This window comes from Heteronotia binoei, chromosome 10 (genome assembly GCF_032191835.1).
Source record: "Heteronotia binoei isolate CCM8104 ecotype False Entrance Well chromosome 10, APGP_CSIRO_Hbin_v1, whole genome shotgun sequence".
In the NCBI taxonomy this organism is placed as follows: domain Eukaryota; kingdom Metazoa; phylum Chordata; class Lepidosauria; order Squamata; family Gekkonidae; genus Heteronotia; species Heteronotia binoei.
In genome coordinates this window covers 1,163,640-1,179,333 of record NC_083232.1, presented here as the reverse complement: position 1 = coordinate 1,179,333, position 15,694 = coordinate 1,163,640, and the positions used below count along the sequence as shown (strand labels likewise).

At 54.2% G+C, this 15,694-nt stretch overlaps 1 protein-coding gene across 1 annotated transcript; it reads left to right on the top strand.

Annotated features, from left to right (window-relative positions):
* Positions 1–6,723: 6,723 nt before the first annotated feature.
* LOC132578294 (zinc finger protein 501-like) lies at positions 6,724–7,998 on the top strand. Its single transcript, XM_060248232.1, has one exon. It carries the CDS (start codon positions 6,724–6,726, stop codon positions 7,996–7,998), a length of 1,275 nt encoding a protein of 424 aa, XP_060104215.1.
* The last annotated feature ends 7,696 nt before the right edge of the window (positions 7,999–15,694 follow it).

Below are 15,694 nucleotides of genomic sequence, written 5' to 3'. Positions count from 1 at the left end.
AAACTTTTTGAAAACCCCAGAGGCCTGTCGACTCCTGCTTGGCCCCCTCCCAGAGGCCAGGTGGCCTTAAGCTCAGCAAAGTCTCTGGTGGCCGCACCCCCAGCCATGTATGTGTTCCAGTCTCAATCCAGAACAGATCCAAGCGGGCAGCCGTGTTGGTCTGAAGCTGTTGAACAAAGGAGGAGTCCAGTGGCACCTTTCAGACTAACGCATTTTTATTGAGAATGTAAGCTTTCGTGTGCTCTTAAGCCCACTTCCTCAGACGAGGCATCCAGCACAGGGAGCAAAGCCCTACAGAGCTGAGCAGAGCCCTACAGAGCTGGTAGGCAGTGGCCCAGAATGCAGCATGGTACAGATTTCAGAACCAATGACAGCGAAGTAAAATGATCTGATAGGCGGTGGTTGAGAAGGTAAAATGGTACAATGGCAGAATAGTACAATTAACAAACTGAGCAGACCTTTGATCTGAGTAGCATGAGCATGCGCAAGCAACAAAACAGCATGCTTTTGCATGCTCATGTTACTCAGATCAAAGGTCTGCTCGGTTTGTTAATTTTCCTGCATCCTGCTGTTTTGTTGCTTTGGCATGCTCCTGCTACTCAGAGCAAAGGTCTGCTCCATTTGTATTCTGCCATTGTAGCATCTTACCTTCTCAACCCCTGCCTACCAGATCATTTCACTTCACTGTCGTTGGTTCTGAAATCTGCGCCATGTTGCCCTCTGGGCCGCTGCCTGCCAGCTCTGTAGGGCTCTGCTCAGCTCTGTAGGGCTTTGCTCCCTGTGCCGGATTCCTCGTCTGACGAAGTGGGCTTAAGAGCGCACGAATGCTGCCGTTCTCCATAAAAAGGGGTTGGTGTGAAAGGCGCCCCTGGCCTCCTGCTTTGTTCAATGGGGAACCCCAAGTGGAGACGGCGCCGCGCGGGCAGGGCTTGACCCGGGACCCCCCCGCTGCAGGCCATCGAGGCGCGCCTGGCGCATCTCCCGCGGGGCCTCCCCGCTCGTGGCTGCAGCGGACGGAAGGGCCGGGCTGGAAGCGGGGCGGGGGCAGCTCGGCCTTCCCGCAGAGCCCCGCCTCCGCCCCTGCCGCCCGTGGAGCGCGCGCCTCCCTGCTCCCTGCCTTTGTGCCGCCAACGCCGCCGCCATGGCGCAGGTGAGGGCGCCTCCGGGCCGCGGGGGCGGGGGGCCGCGGAACTGCCCGCCACCAGATGCTGCCTCCTGCCCCGCCGCGCCCTCGGGCAGCTGCGCAAGGCGTGGGCCGGGCGGCCTGCCCAGGAGGGACTGGGAGGGGAGGGGAGGGGACTGGCGGGCGGGGGTCTCCTCGTCGCCCCTTCCCGGCCGGCCTCTTCTCCAGCGCGGGGGGGCGTTTGCAGGAGAGGCCGCCGCCAGAGGGGCTCTTCCGAGACGGCCAGGTGGCTCCTCCGGCCAGGTGACGCGGCTCAGGCGCTGGAAGAGCCGCCGGGTGTGGAGGGGAGGGGAGGGGGGGGTCCTCTTTGCAGCTGTTGCAGCAGCTGGCCTTCAGGCCTGACTGACTGAGCAAGTAGGCTCGGGGGGGGGGGGCTAGGCAAGTAGGCCTAGGCCCCCCCCCCGCTCCCAGCCCCCCCAGCCTGCAGGCACAGGCAGCACCTGAGCCCCTTGGCCCCACTTGCCTGGCGCATCAAGTTTGCCTCTCCCCCGCGGCTTTGTCCATGGGGCTTCGAAGAAGGTGGCTGGCGGCTGCACAGCAGGGGCCATGGGTGGGTGGGGGGGGTGGGCGCTCCAACCTTGAGATGATTTGCAGGGCCCCCCCACCCCAGATTTCGACTGCCGAGGGGCCTCCGCAGGGTTTAATCTGGCCCTGCTGGGCTTCTCTTGGGAGCTTGTGGGGGGGGGGGGACTTCTGCCAGTGTCCTCATGGAGGAAGTAACTCCCTCCCACCCCAGCAACTGGCTGGCCCCGGTCCTCGCCATTGTTAGTTCTCTCAACTATACCCCCCTCTTCTCCCCATGAGGGACTCAAAGGAGCTGACTTTGCCTGCATTTCTTCCTCACAACACCCTCCGTGAGCAATGTTCCTACTAAGCTGCAGAGTCTTGTGAGCAAAACTTCTACTGGCATTGCAGTTGTGAGCTCCTGCATAAATTAGTGTGCTCTGGGGTCATCCTTCCTGAGCTAAGACAAAAAGGTGTGAGCCGGAGGCTAAAAATCTGTGAGGTAGGCTAGGCGGAGAGCAAGTCCCATGCTCCTGGGACTTTGGGACAGTGTCGCTGTTTTCCTTGCTGGCTGTGCAGAAGGAGGGGTTGTTGGCGCTTAGAGCCACAGAAAGTGGCCAGGAGGGCAGAGGGGTGTTTTGCTGGCGGGGGGTCAAGTGTAGCTGACTGGGGAAGGCAACGGCAAACCACCTCACAAAAAGTCTGCCAAGAAGACGTTGTGATGTGACGTCACCCCATGGTGCTTGCACAGGGGACTACCTTTTTACCAGAAGTGGGCTGAGAGCCTGTCCCCCCTCCCTCCTTGCTGCAGGTGACCTTCGAGGACGTGGCCGTCTACTTCTCCTGCGAGGAGTGGGCAGAGCTGGCGGAATGGCAGAGGGAGCTCTACCAGGCGGTCATGATGGAGAACTACCAGGCCGTTCTTTCTTTGGGTAAGGGCCACCGGAGTGCCTCCCCTAGGAGGTTCGCGCTGCTGGAAGGGGAGGATCGGGGCCCCTCGAGTGCTTGGGCAGCGCCTGTCCTGGGGCTGCAGGACCCAAAATCCTGCACGGCATTCCAGGTGCAGTGGCTCCAACACAGAAAACTTTCCTGGCCACGATATTCTGAGGCCCTTTATTCGTGATCCTGAAGACCCTCAGAGCATGAACTGCAAAAAATGAAGGACCACCCAGCAGGGAAGAGCCCCAGTGGAGAGGCAGATTCCTGGGTGGGAAGACAAGCTTGCGGGAGGGGGGCAGATGCTGCAGGGCAGTGCTCACTAGGAGGGATGTGGAAGGTCAGGAGCAAGTCTGAAAGACTGCAGGGAAAGGGGGCCAAGAGCCCTCCTTGGGTTCTGGGTTTCTTCCAGACAGCTGAGGATTTCCCATTGGGGTTACTCACCCAAACGTCTCTCCCCTGGGAATCATAGAGTTAGAAGGGATCTCCAAGGTTACTTCTTCACCCAAAGGGTGATTAACATGTGGAATTCACTGCCACAGGAGGTGGTGGCGGCCACAAGCGTGGCCACCTTCAAGATGGGGTTAGATAAAAATATGGAGCACAGGTCCATCAGTGGCTATTAGCCACAGTGTGTGTGTGTGTGTGTGTGTGTGTGTGTGTATATTTGGCCGCTGTGTGACACAGAATGTTGGACTGGATGGGCCATTGGCCTGATCTAACATGGCTTCTCTTATGTTCTTATGTCATCTAGTCCAACCCCCTGCAAAGTGCAGGAAATTCACAGGGACCTCCTCCCCCACAGCCAGTGCCACCGGCTGCAAGCCCAGAAGATGGCAAAAAACAAACAAGCCCTCCAAGATCCCTCTCCAGGATCCCTGGCCAAACTGGCCAGGAGAAAAGTTGCTGTCTGACCCTCAAAGTGGCAAACAGCATTTCCCTGGGCATGTCAGAAGACTCAGTGAGCTTTAGTCTTCCTGACTTTCTGTCTACAAGCACTGGCGATTTGTTTATATTCACTCTTGGGTATACAACCTCCTTCCATTTCCTAAAGGAGTCTTTTTATTTCTCAAGTCTTTAGAGAGCTATTTGTGGAGCCACCTTGGCTTCTTTAGGCTTCTTCTTCCAGTTTTCTTTCTCATAGGAATCTTTTGTGATTGTGCTTTCAGTATTTCCCTTTTAAGAAACTCCTACCCCTTTTGAACTCCCTTCTCCTTAAATACTTCTGGCCATTCAATTCTACCCAGCATAACCCTACATTTGTCAATATTTGCTTTCCTGAGGGCCAGCCGGTATGTCTGGCTACGTACAGTTTTTCCCTTCCCCAAGGGAAGCCCCAAGGTTGTAAATTCCAAAATGACATGGTCACTACAACCCAGGGTGCCCACCACTACTTCCACCTCCTCAGCCAGTCCTTCCCTGTTAGTGAGGATCAAGTCCAAGAGAGCAGATCCCCTTGTTTCCCTCTCCACTTTCTGGAAAAGGAAGTTGTCAGCAAGACAAATCAGGAATTTATTTGACCTTTCATTTTTAGTAGATTTGGACTTCCAACAGATGTCTGGGTAACTGAAATCTCCCATGACTACTGTGTCCCTTCTCTCTGAGGACTTTGCAGTCTGTTCTAGGAGTGTCTCTTCTAAGTCCTCTGCTTGGCTTGGTGGTCTATAGCAGACCCCCCACCAGAATATCTGTTGTTACCCGCTCAGAGCCCATTTGGGAAAGGGCGGGCTATAAATTGAAAATAAATAAATAAATATCACTCTTATTTCTTACGCCTTTTATTTTTACCCAAGAGACTGTCAACTGAACTTCCACGTTCAGATTTACGTAAGAAACCATAGTGAGAGAAGCTGTAGGGAGATGCGTGCAGGGCTGGGCCGTTTTCCTCCATTCTCTGAGCATTCAGGAACTTGACTAGACGCTAGAAGGACCCAGAAGAGTTTTTGCTTCTGTGTGTTTGTGGGTGTTAGTGTGTGTGTGTGGGGGGATTAAATTGCTGAAATAAAAGGGATTCCACCCCTGTCTTCTGCACAGACCATTCCTCCGTCAAGCCAGAGGTCATCTGCAAGATGGAGCTGGGGGAAGAGGTGTGCGTTGGAGAGAGCTGGAAGCCCCCCGAGTGGAGAGAGCCTGCAGGCCATTGGCTGGGTGAGGAGCCAGGCTTGCCTTTCCTCCGTGGACCCTCCCTTCTGTCTTCACAACCACCCTGTGGGGCAGGCCAGGCCAGGCTGAGCAAGTGCTCTTGGCCCAGTTAATGTCATGCCTGTGTGTGGGGGGAGCTTGGGACAGGGAGGGAAGCTGGCCTGAAGGGGGGGGGGCAGCAGGAGTATCGTCTGGTGAGATCAAGGCCCCTTGAGGGTTTGGGGGTCTTTTTTTTTTTAAATTTGCACCTGCCCCAGCACTGCAGTATCCAAAATTGTGTTCAGCATTCCAGTTGCCCTGGCTTCCTTCCTTGAAATGCTGCTGTGTAGCAAAAGCTCTGAGACGGAGGCGTGTCCACAGCTTCTCCTTGTCCCAGGCCCTGCCACTTCTTGACCAGGGAAAGAACGACGTGAGGGTCAGGGGAGCAAAGAAGAGGGGGGCGGGTTGTTCCCTGAGATGCCCGCGGAGAGGAGCTGCGGAGGGCTAGAAGGGGATGCAGGACTGTGTGGGTGACCTCCCAAAGATGCTCTCCTGGTTCCTAACATTTATTTATAAGCCCGTAGGCAAGTAGGGTGACTTTTTAAAAATAGGGGATCCATTTTTGAAAAAGGAGAAGGCTGTCTCAGAGGAGTAGAGGTCGTTTGGCCCCTCGAGAAGGATCCTGCATAGAGTCTTTCCAGTTCATTCACAGATCTTCTGAGAAGGATGTCAAGAAAACAGGCTGATCAGAACACCGTAGTGCAAGGGTGTCAAATCAGGCCCCCCAGCAACTGGCTGTCATCTGCTTCCTCCCTCTCTCTTGCTTCCTTCTGCATCGCAGCTCGCTTTGCCAGGCTTGCTCAATCGCACAGGAGCTACAGAGCAAGGCCTCTATTTCAGGGGTATCGAATTCATTTGTTATGAGGGCCGGATCTGACATAAAATGAGACGTTGTTGGGCCAGGCCATGTATGTACCTATTTAAGATTAGGTAGCAGAGATAGAAATTTTATAAAGAACACAAGCACAATTTTTTAAAAAAAGAACTTAAAAACATGCTTATAATGTTAGCACTCATTGGTTTTAAAGATGCTTTCTTTGTATTTCTCCCACAAGATCCAAGGAACTGGGCAAAGGAAGCTCTGGCTCTTTCCTTCCTTCCCCAGCAACTTGGGGGAAGGAGCCTCAGCCAATAGAAGGAAGAGAGGCTTGGCTCAGTTGCTCTGCCATGCAATTGAGAGAGCCTGGCAAAGCAAGCTCTTCCTCCCCCAAGGGAGGAGCCTCAGCCAATGGAGAAAATAGAGGTTTTGCTCTGTAGCTCCTGTGCAGTTGAGCAAGCCTTGCAAAGCAAGCTGTTATGCAGAAGGAAGCAAGATATATGAAGGAAGCAGATGACAGCCAGTTGCTGGGGGCCTGATAGGAGCCCTCCAGGGGTCTGATTTGGCCCTGCATGTTTGACACCCCTGCTCTATTTTCTCCATTGGCTGAGGGTCCTCCCTTTGGGGAGGAAGGGGGGGGGGAGAGCTTGCTTTGCCATATTTGCCATAATCTCTTAATCGCAGCCCAAAATCCCACCAGAGAGGTACAAAGAAAACACCTTTTTTTAAAAAAAGAAAGAACCTCTGTGTCCTTTGTCAAGTTTGTATCTCTGCTTCCTGCATTACAGTTTCTGACACACGCGGCCCAGGCAGGTCTCATTTGTGTCAGATCCGGCCCTCATAACAAACGAGTTCTACCATCAGCCCTTTCCAGGCTATTGCAGCTTCTTAATCCCTCATTTCCACAAAGAGCCCTGTGTGGTGGGGCCATCTGTAGCCCCTGTTGACTGACAAGGAGCCGAGGCCAGTAGCTCCGTGGCCACGGGAGAACTTGAACCCAGATCCCTGAGGTTGAGGTCTCCCGTCAGATAACTTTGATCTCCTGCTTAAAAGTGTGACTGTGAGGATCTCTTTTCCTTTCTTCCCAGCAGATGAGATTCGAATGGTGGACGAGGAAGACGGCAAGGGGGCAGGCACTGTCCTGCGGATCCCAGTCGGACACAAGAGGGGGAGGAAGAAGAAGCACCCGACGGGAACGGAGAAGCTGGTGACCCGGCGGACAGATGCCCCTATCAAGAGGGAGGCCCGGCCTCTGCCCCCCCGGGTGTCGCTGAAGATGAACCCCCCCAAGTGCCCCGAGTGCGGCAAGAGTTTCCTCAGCAACGTGGCCATGACCATCCACATCCGGACCCACACGGGGGAGCGCCCCTTCAAGTGCCACCTGTGCGCCAAGGCCTTTGCCTCCCGGGGGGACCTCAAGCGCCACCTCAGGCGGCACCTGCACCAGAAGCCCCCTCCCCCCACAGGCGAGAGCCCCCCGGCCAGCGGCAAGAAGAGCCTGGCGGCCGAACTGCAGCTGCTGGACCACCTGCAGCTCCCCCGCGGACCCCAGAAGCCCCACGCCTGCCCCCAGTGCGGGAAGAGCTTCGACACCAAGCAGAGCTTGCGGAAGCACGAGGGGACCCACTCGGCTGAGCGGCCCTTCCCCTGCCCCGAGTGCGGGAGCCGCTTCCGGCTCAAGCAGATCCTGGCAGCCCACATGAACTCCCACGTCCAGGAAAGGCCCTTTGCCTGCCCCCAGTGCGAGAGACGCTTCTCCCAGGAGCGCAACATGCGGCTCCACCAGCAGCGGGTCCACCTGGGCGAGAAGCCCTTTGTGTGCGTGGCCTGCGGGAAGTGCTTTGGCTACAAGCAGCCCCTCCTCAAGCACCTGCGCCTGCACACCGGGGAGCGGCCCTTCGCCTGCGCCGAGTGCGGGAAGGCCTTCCGCGACAGGGCGACGCTGGTCATCCACAACCGCATGCACACGGGGGAGCGGCCCTACCACTGCCCCTTCTGCGGCAAGAACTGCCGGCAGAAGCAGCACCTCAACAGCCACCTGCGGGTCCACCGTGGGGAGAAGCTGCCCTCCGAGGGCCTCGCTCTGCAAGAGAAGCCCCACCCCTGCCCTGCCTGTGGGAAGCGCTTCAAAGACAGGAAGATCATGCTGGCCCACCAGAAGACCCACGAGGAGGAGGAGCAGCTGCTGCCCGGGGGAGATCCCCTTCCCGGTGGAGGGGGCCCCTCCCAAGGAGGAGCAGAATCGGTCAGCAGGAAGCCACACCCCGGTGCCACATCAACCCTGCTGGGTGCAAAGGCCCCCATGGTGTGTCCGGACTGCGGCAGGAGTTTCACCCAGCAGAAGTACCTCACCTTGCACCAGAGGAGCCACAGGTGAGGAGCGGAGCTGCTGCCCCTGCCTGCTGCTCAAGATGGTGGCGTCAGGCGAGAGGCGATAGGGAAAGAGGGGGACTTTCGGGAGCTGGAAAACCAGAGGAGTCAGAGGCACCGACAGAAAGGAGGGAGAGCCCAGTTCTGCGGCCGTGTGAGACTCACCTTTCTTGCCTGGAAAGGTTGACAGGAAGGCTCTTCGCCCTTTTGGCTCCCCCAACGGTCCCAACTCACCGTTCTCACTTTGGAACTGGCACAAGAGACTCTCCCCTGCCCCTCCCCTTCAAATTCGAACCGGTTCTGGTCTCCAAAAGGACATGGCAGAGCTGGGAAAAGGAGAGAGGAGGGCAACCTGGATGATCAGGGGTTGGAGGAAAGGCTGAAGAGGCTGGGGCTTTTCGGTTTAGAAAAGAGACCACTAAGGGAGATGTGACAGAGGTTTATAACATTATGCACGGGGCGGAGGGGATTGACGGTAGTGAGGGCATCCAGCAAAGCTGAGGGGCAGTAGATTCAGGAAGGACAAGAAGAAATACTGCATGACACAGAGAGGGATTCAAACGTGGAATTCGCTGCCAGGGGGTGGAGTGATGGCCGCAGGCCTAGACAGCTCTAAAGGAAGATTAGAAGAGGAATCGCCTGTCCTTCACTACCCAAAGGAATCGCCTGTCCTTCACTACCCAAAGGAATCTCCTTTCCCTTCCCACAACAGACACCCTGAGAGACAGGTGAAGCTGAGAGAGCTCTGACAGAAGTTGCTCACGAAAGGAAGAGCTCTGCGAGAATGTGTGACTGACTCAAGGTCACGTCAGCAGGTGCAGGTGGAGGAGCGGGGAATCAAGCCCGGTTCTCCCAGATGAGAGTCTGTGCCCTTAGCCATTACACCAAACCGAGTCTTTCTAGACATATTCATGGAGGGTGGGTCTATCAGTGGCCACTAGCTGTGAGGACTGAAGGGAGCCTCCGGCTCAGGGGCAGTCTCCCTCTGAACACCAGTGCCAGAAAGGCCTCAGCCTCTGTGCCCCGTTGTTGGCCCTGTGGGAGACAGGAGGCTGGACTAGAGGGACCTTTACTGGTGTGATCCAGCAGGGCTCTTCTGATGTTCTTCTCAGGGGAAGGCCTTGGCCTCTCTGCCCTATTGTTGGCCCTCCAGAGGAACTGGCTGGCCACTGTGTGAGACAGGAGGCTGGACTAGATGGACCCTCCCTGGTCTGACCCAGCAGGGCTCTTCTGGTGTTCTTCTCAGGGGAAGGCCTCAGCCTCTCTGCCCTATTGTTGGCCCTCCAGAGGAACTGGCTGGCCACTGTGTGAGACAGGAGGCTGGACTAGATGGACCCTCCCTGGTCTGACCCGGCAGGGCTGTTCTGAGGTTCTTCTCAGGGGAAGGCCTCGGCCTCTCTGCCCTGTTGTTGGCCCTCCAGAGGAACTGGTTGGCCCTTGTGTGAGACAGGAGGCTGGACTAGATGGACCCTCTCTGGTCTGACTCAGCAGGGCTCTTCTTATGTTCTTCTCAGGGGAAGGCCTCGGCCTCTCTGCCCTGTTGTTGGCCCTCCAGAGGAACCGCTGGGCAGTGTCTGAGAGAGGAGGCTGGACTAGATGGACCTTTACTGGTGTGATCCAGCAGGACTCTGCGTATGTTCTTAGAGATGTTGTTTACAGCTGTGTTGGTCCAGAAGTAAAGTCACAGAAACCAAGAACAAAGTCTTCTGTAATACTTTTAGATAGGACCAACTCAACGGCATGTCGTTCTGGTGTTCTGTTCCATTCATGGAGGAAAGCATTTACTCTTACTTTGCTGTTGCAAGGCAATGCATTGCTATGTTGAGGTAATTATTCTTTCCAATACCTGATATCTACAGGTTATCAACTTTCTGAAGCGAAGTCAGGTGTTGTGTACAGGTTCCAAGTGAAAACTTTGTGCCCCAGGCAAAAATCACTTATGTTTATCTTTTGTTTATTTTTAAATCAGTCTGATCAATCTTGACCCAATTAAATAAAAAGGAATCACAAGAGTGTGAATGAAATGAAAATTTAAAAGTATACATGTCATTCCTTACCTTAGCTGCCTTAAATTTAAAAGATAAAATACACATTCTTTGATGGTTACCACAGCATTTTCAGAAAAGCAACCCCAATTTGAGAGATTCTAGAGTGTTTTGGGTGTGGGTGTTTTGGGTGCGGCTACCTTATATAGAGCAGCCCCGTGGTGCAGAGTGGTAAGCTGCTGTACTGCAGTCCAAGCTCTCTGCTCACGACTTGAGTTTGATCCCGGTGGAAGCTGGGTTCAGGTAGCCGGCTGAAGGTTGACTCAGCCTTCCATCCTGGGTCAGCTTGTTGATCTGAAGCAACAGAACCAAGTTTGAGTCCAATGGGGCACCTTGAAGACTAATGTTTTATTCTGGATATAAGTTTTCATCTGCTGCACACCAAAGCTTATAGTTAAGAGTTAAACTGTGCTGGCCTTAAAGGTGCCCCTCATCTCAGACGTTGTTTTATTGAACCAGGTGACTGGTTTTCTTTGAAAGTGTGATGTAAGACACCTAAAGAACCAACGGTCTGCTTGTTCTGGTCATTCTGAGATTTAGTCTAGGCGTAAATCCATTTATTCATAGACTTATCTGTCTGATAGTTGGGACAATGAGAACTCTGCCGAAAGAACAAGGAGCATAAAAAACCCAGATTCCTGGAGCACCTTAAAGACTCCCAAAGTTTGCAGCAGGGGGGGAGGTTTCTTCGGGAGTCCCGGCTCACTTCTTCAGAAGCCTGTTCTTGCCTGCATATTTGAAACCTAAAAGCCAATTGTCCCACATACTCTGTTCAAGGACCTACACCCTTAAAGTCAGGTCCATGATGACAACATTATTGTGAAAACTACAAGCTGCAATAATACCCTGGGCAAACAATTCTGAAGACTATAACAAACCATCAAGGTGTATTTAATTGTTCAGTGTACTACCATACTTTACTCATACCCCATACAAATAGATCACAAATCATTCCATATCCAAAACTCACAAACACAGTCCATTCCATAAAGTTTGTCCCAGCCAGTCCTTTCAAAATAGTTTGATGCATTCAGTTATCTCCAGAAGTTGAATGAATCTCATCACACGACTTCTTTGTTTGCAACAAGGATCCAAGAGCCCAACGAACTGCTGGAAGTCTGTCTTCCCGACTCTCTTCCCCAAGAGCTGCTAACATCCTCTGCAGTGTGTTTGTCTCGGAAATGGCTCATCATAGCTATAACAGCGTCTTCATATTGATTCTTCAATTGTGACAGTTGTTTATAAAACGGAATTCACAAATGGGACAAAGTTGCCGTCGCAGCTTGTCACTGCTGTACACACATTTTCAGTTAGGCGTCACGTCCCTGGCAATGTCAAATGTTTAAAAACTTGAAGCCGACTGAATGGAAAATATTCACATTGCAGTGATAAGTTGTGAAGGGTAGAATGTCCCATCTATGAATTGTGTTTTTCATCAGACCAGAGGTTACAAAATAAAAAGGGGGAAGCACATAGAACCCAAGTGTCAGAGGGGTCCACAAAGGCCATATAGTCCAGCCTCCTGCTCAATGCAGGATCAACCTACAGCTCCCCTGAGAAGTGCTGGTCCAGCCACAGCTGGCCCTAGACTATGCCATCCTAGGCAAGGCGGACTGCTGGCGCCCCCTCTGCATTGATACCATTGCCAAGTCACATAGGGGGCACCCAATTTGGTGCCCCCCAGAAGGCGGGTGCACTAGGCAATTGCCTAACTGGGTCCAGCTGCTGCTTGAAGACTGCCAGTGTGTGTGTGGGGGGGGGGGTAGGGGGGAGCTCACCACCTCCCTAGGGAAGCCCATTTCCCTGCTGGCCTACTCTGACTGTATCTTCCCTAATTTCAACCCATAACTGCTGCCAGCCCCGCCCAAGACAGAGCAACTTGACAGACCCCTGGGGGTCGGAAGCAGCAGGACAAAGGTTGAGTCAGCAGCTTGAAGGCCAAAAAGGCTTCATCCGGGTAGAGGCTTTCCTGCGCATCCAGAATTCGAACCTGGGTTTGAACCGAAGCTAATGCCCCCCAACCAGCCACTACATCGCCCAGGCTCTCAGGGCGGAGGGGGCAATATCCTCGCGCTCCCAGAATGGGAGGCTCTGAAGAGGGGGGGGGGGGGCCTTGAGCCCTCCCCCCGCGGGCTTGCACTGTCCACCAGGCGGGGCGGGGCCCTGGGTTCAAGTCCCCCTCCTGCCCTGAAGCTCGCGGGCTCCTGGTGATGGGGTTGACCCCCCCGCGCTCCCTTCCCGGCCCTCTGCACGCGCTCAGAGGGCAAGGCGGCACCCAAGGAGCCAGAGAGTAGGGTTGCCAAGTCCAGTTCAAGAAATATCTGGATACTTTGGGGGTGGAGCCAGGAGCAAGGGTGTGACAAACATTAATTGAACTCCAAAGAGAGTTCTGGCCATCACCTTTCAAACGCTTTCCCTCCATTGGGAACAATGGATAGGGTCACCTTCTTTGGGGCCTCATAGAATTGGACCCCCTGGTCCAATCCTTTTGAAACCTGGAGGGTATTTTGGGGAGAGGCACTGGATGCTATGCTGAAACTTTGGTGCCTCTACCTCAAAACACAGCCCCTCCAGAGCCCCAGATACCTGCGGATCAATTCTCCATTATGCCGTAGGAATCGGTCTCCCTGGCCTAGGGGATCGTGGCGTGGGCAGCAGACATTCCCGGTGCTTTCTGGTGACCCAGAAGCGGGGGGAGGGGAGGGAGGGAGGGCCTCCAACCCGGGGATCCCCTGCCCCCGCCCCCCCCGGGATTCAACAAGGAGAGGAGTCACTCTAGGCTCAGAGGAAACCATGAAGCACAGCCAGAAGGTCAGAGGGACAAAACCACGTGCCCTGCTAGATTACTTTGCTCTATGTCTATGACATAATAATAAGAGTAATATTTAATTTGCGGTTTTATAATTGCATTAATTATTGAATAAAAAAAAACAAATCACAGGCGACAAACATTACATGCAGTCTGTAGAGACCACAACAAACCATGACATCATCAACACACATAAGAGTGAAGAGAACAGTAACGTCTCTCTATCCACCCTCTTATATACAACCTTGCAATTTTAAAGTAACATTTAATGTGTATCCCGCCCTTCTCGCCGAAGCAGGCTCAGGGCGGCTCACAACACAGGCACTCCAGCCATTAAAACGATACATATTATAGGTAGATACATATTATAAGTCAAACATTTATAAAATGAGTCATCACCGTCATTCAAAAGCATGCTAAGACGAGATATGAAAACCTCGCTGTTCTGCATCGCACGTGTCGCGGGGTCCCTCCGGCCTTCTGGGCATCTGGCGCCGCCCCCCTCCCCCCTCCCCTCCCCTCCTCTCCAGGCCCGGCCGGGCGGGCGGGGCTCTCCTCTCCTCTCCACCGGGCTGCAGCTGCTCGGACCGCCGCCGCCCGAGCTGCCGAGCGGATCCGGGTCAGCCGCCGCCATGGCCATGCTCCTCGCCGCCGCCCCCCGGGTAAGGCAGCCGCAGGCCCCACGGGGGGGCAGCCCAAAGCTCCCCCGGCCCGGGACTCCCCCCGCCCCCCCCCAGAGCAGGGCCCGGGGCGGGGGGGGCTTCTTGCAGCAGCAGAGGGATTGCAGCCCCCCTCCCTGCAGGCCCGGGTGCGGGGGGGGGGGCGACGACAGTGGGGGGGGGCTGGACAGAGGGAGGGGGCAGGGCTCAGTGGCGGAGGAGCCTCTGCTTGGCAGACGGAAGCCCCCCCCCCGCTCTCATCTCCCCTTAAGAAAGGGGCTGCTGCCAGCCAGAGCCCACCAGAGCGACTGATGCTCTGAATGGCCCCCCCCTCGCGCCCGCCTGCCTGGAGTGGGGGGGGGGCCCTATTTATTCATTTATGCTTTCAACTTCTAACCCCCCTTCCTTGCACAGCAGGGCTGCGGGGGGGGGGGGGCTCCATCAGAACATCTCATTGGACATTTAACTTTACAATCCAAAAAATAAACCTTCAGTCAAGAGTGGTGCATAGTCACGAGAGGGGGGCAGAAACCACAGAGAAGGGTGCCTCCCTATCCGCAACCAAATTTCTGCTTGGTTGCACCCTTGGAGTGACTCAGAAAGCAGACCCGTCTCCCTCCAGACTCTTCCTGCCCCTTGAAATCCTGAGAAATCTGGATGCCAGCTCTCAGTGCTCTCCAAAACCCTCCCCTGAGTCTCTGTCAGGAGTGCTGTGTGAAATCCTAGAGTTGGAAGGGACCTCTAGGGTCATCTAGTCCAACCCCCTGCACAATGCAGGAAACTCACAAACACCTCCCCCTAAATCCACAGGATCTTAGAATCCTAGAGCTGGAAGGGACCTTCAGGGTCATCTAGTCCATCTAGTCCAACCCCCTGCCCAATGCAGGAAACTCACAAACACCTCCCCCTAAATCCACAGGATCTTCATCACTGTCAGGTGGCCAACTAGCCTCTGCTTAAAAGTCTCCAAGGAAGGAGAGCCCACCACCTCCCGAGGAAGCCTGTTCCACTGAGGAACCGCTCTAACGGTCAGGAAGTTCTTCCTAATGTTAAGCTGGAAACTCTTTTGATTTAATTTCAACCCATTGGTTCTAGAGCAACCTTCTGGGACCACAGAAAACAATTCCACACCATCCTCTATAGGACATCCCTTCAAGTACTTGAAGATGGTGATCCTATTGCCTCTCAGCTGCCTCCTCTCCAGGCTAAACATGCCCAGCTCCTTTAACCTTTCCTCATAGGACTTGGTCTGCAAAAGGCCTCTCTTTGGCCCTGCTTCTGTTGGCTGGAGCAACGGGGAAGAGTCTTACATATGAACATATGAAGCTGCCTTCTACTGAATCAGACCCTCTTTGGTCCATCAAAGTCAGTCTTGTCTCCTCAGACTGGCAGCGGCTCTCCAGGGTCTCAAGCTGAGGTTTTTCACACCCATTTGCCTGGACCCTTTTTGGTTGGAGATGCTGGGGATTGAACCTGGGACCTCCTGCTTACCAAGCAGATGCTCTACCACTGAGCCACAGCCCCATTCATGGCTCTCCAGGGTCTCAAGCTGAGGTTTTTCACGCCTACTTGCCTGGACCCCTTTTGAGTTGGAGATATCAGGGATAGAACCTGGGACCTCCTGCTGACTTTAGTCAGTTCTGCAGGGCTTGCAAAACCACCCTCTTTATGCAAGCATATAAGGAGCCCTGAAAACGATACCTAGCCATCAAAATATATCCACTGAACATAGCACCTTAATTTATTGTAGTTTTAACTTTTATGTAACCGTTTTTAAATGTATGTATCAACTGTATTTTAAAATTGTTTTATGTAAATCATGGGATACCATGTCTTGTTAGCCGCCCTGAGCCTGCTTCGGCGGGGAGGGCGGGATACAAATAAAAGTTTATTATTATTATTATTACCAAGCAGATGCTCTACCACTGAGCCATAGCCTCATTCATGGCTCTCCAGGGTCTTAAGCTGAGGTTTTTCATACCTATTGGCCTGGACCCTTTTCAGTTGGAGATGCTGGGGATTGAACCTGGGACCTTCTGCTTACCAAGCGAATGCTCTACCACTGAGCCACAGCCCCATTCATGGCTCTCCAGGGTCTCAAGCTGAGGTTTTTCACACCTACTTGCCTGGACCCTTTTTAGTTGGAGATATCAGGGATTGAACCTGGAACCCTTCTGCTTACCAAGCAGA

Excerpts from the sequence above, each read along its gene's own strand:
- LOC132578294 (XM_060248232.1), top strand. The coding sequence starts at position 6,724 with ATGGTGGACGAGGAAGACGGCAAGGGGGCAGGCACTGTCCTGCGGATC.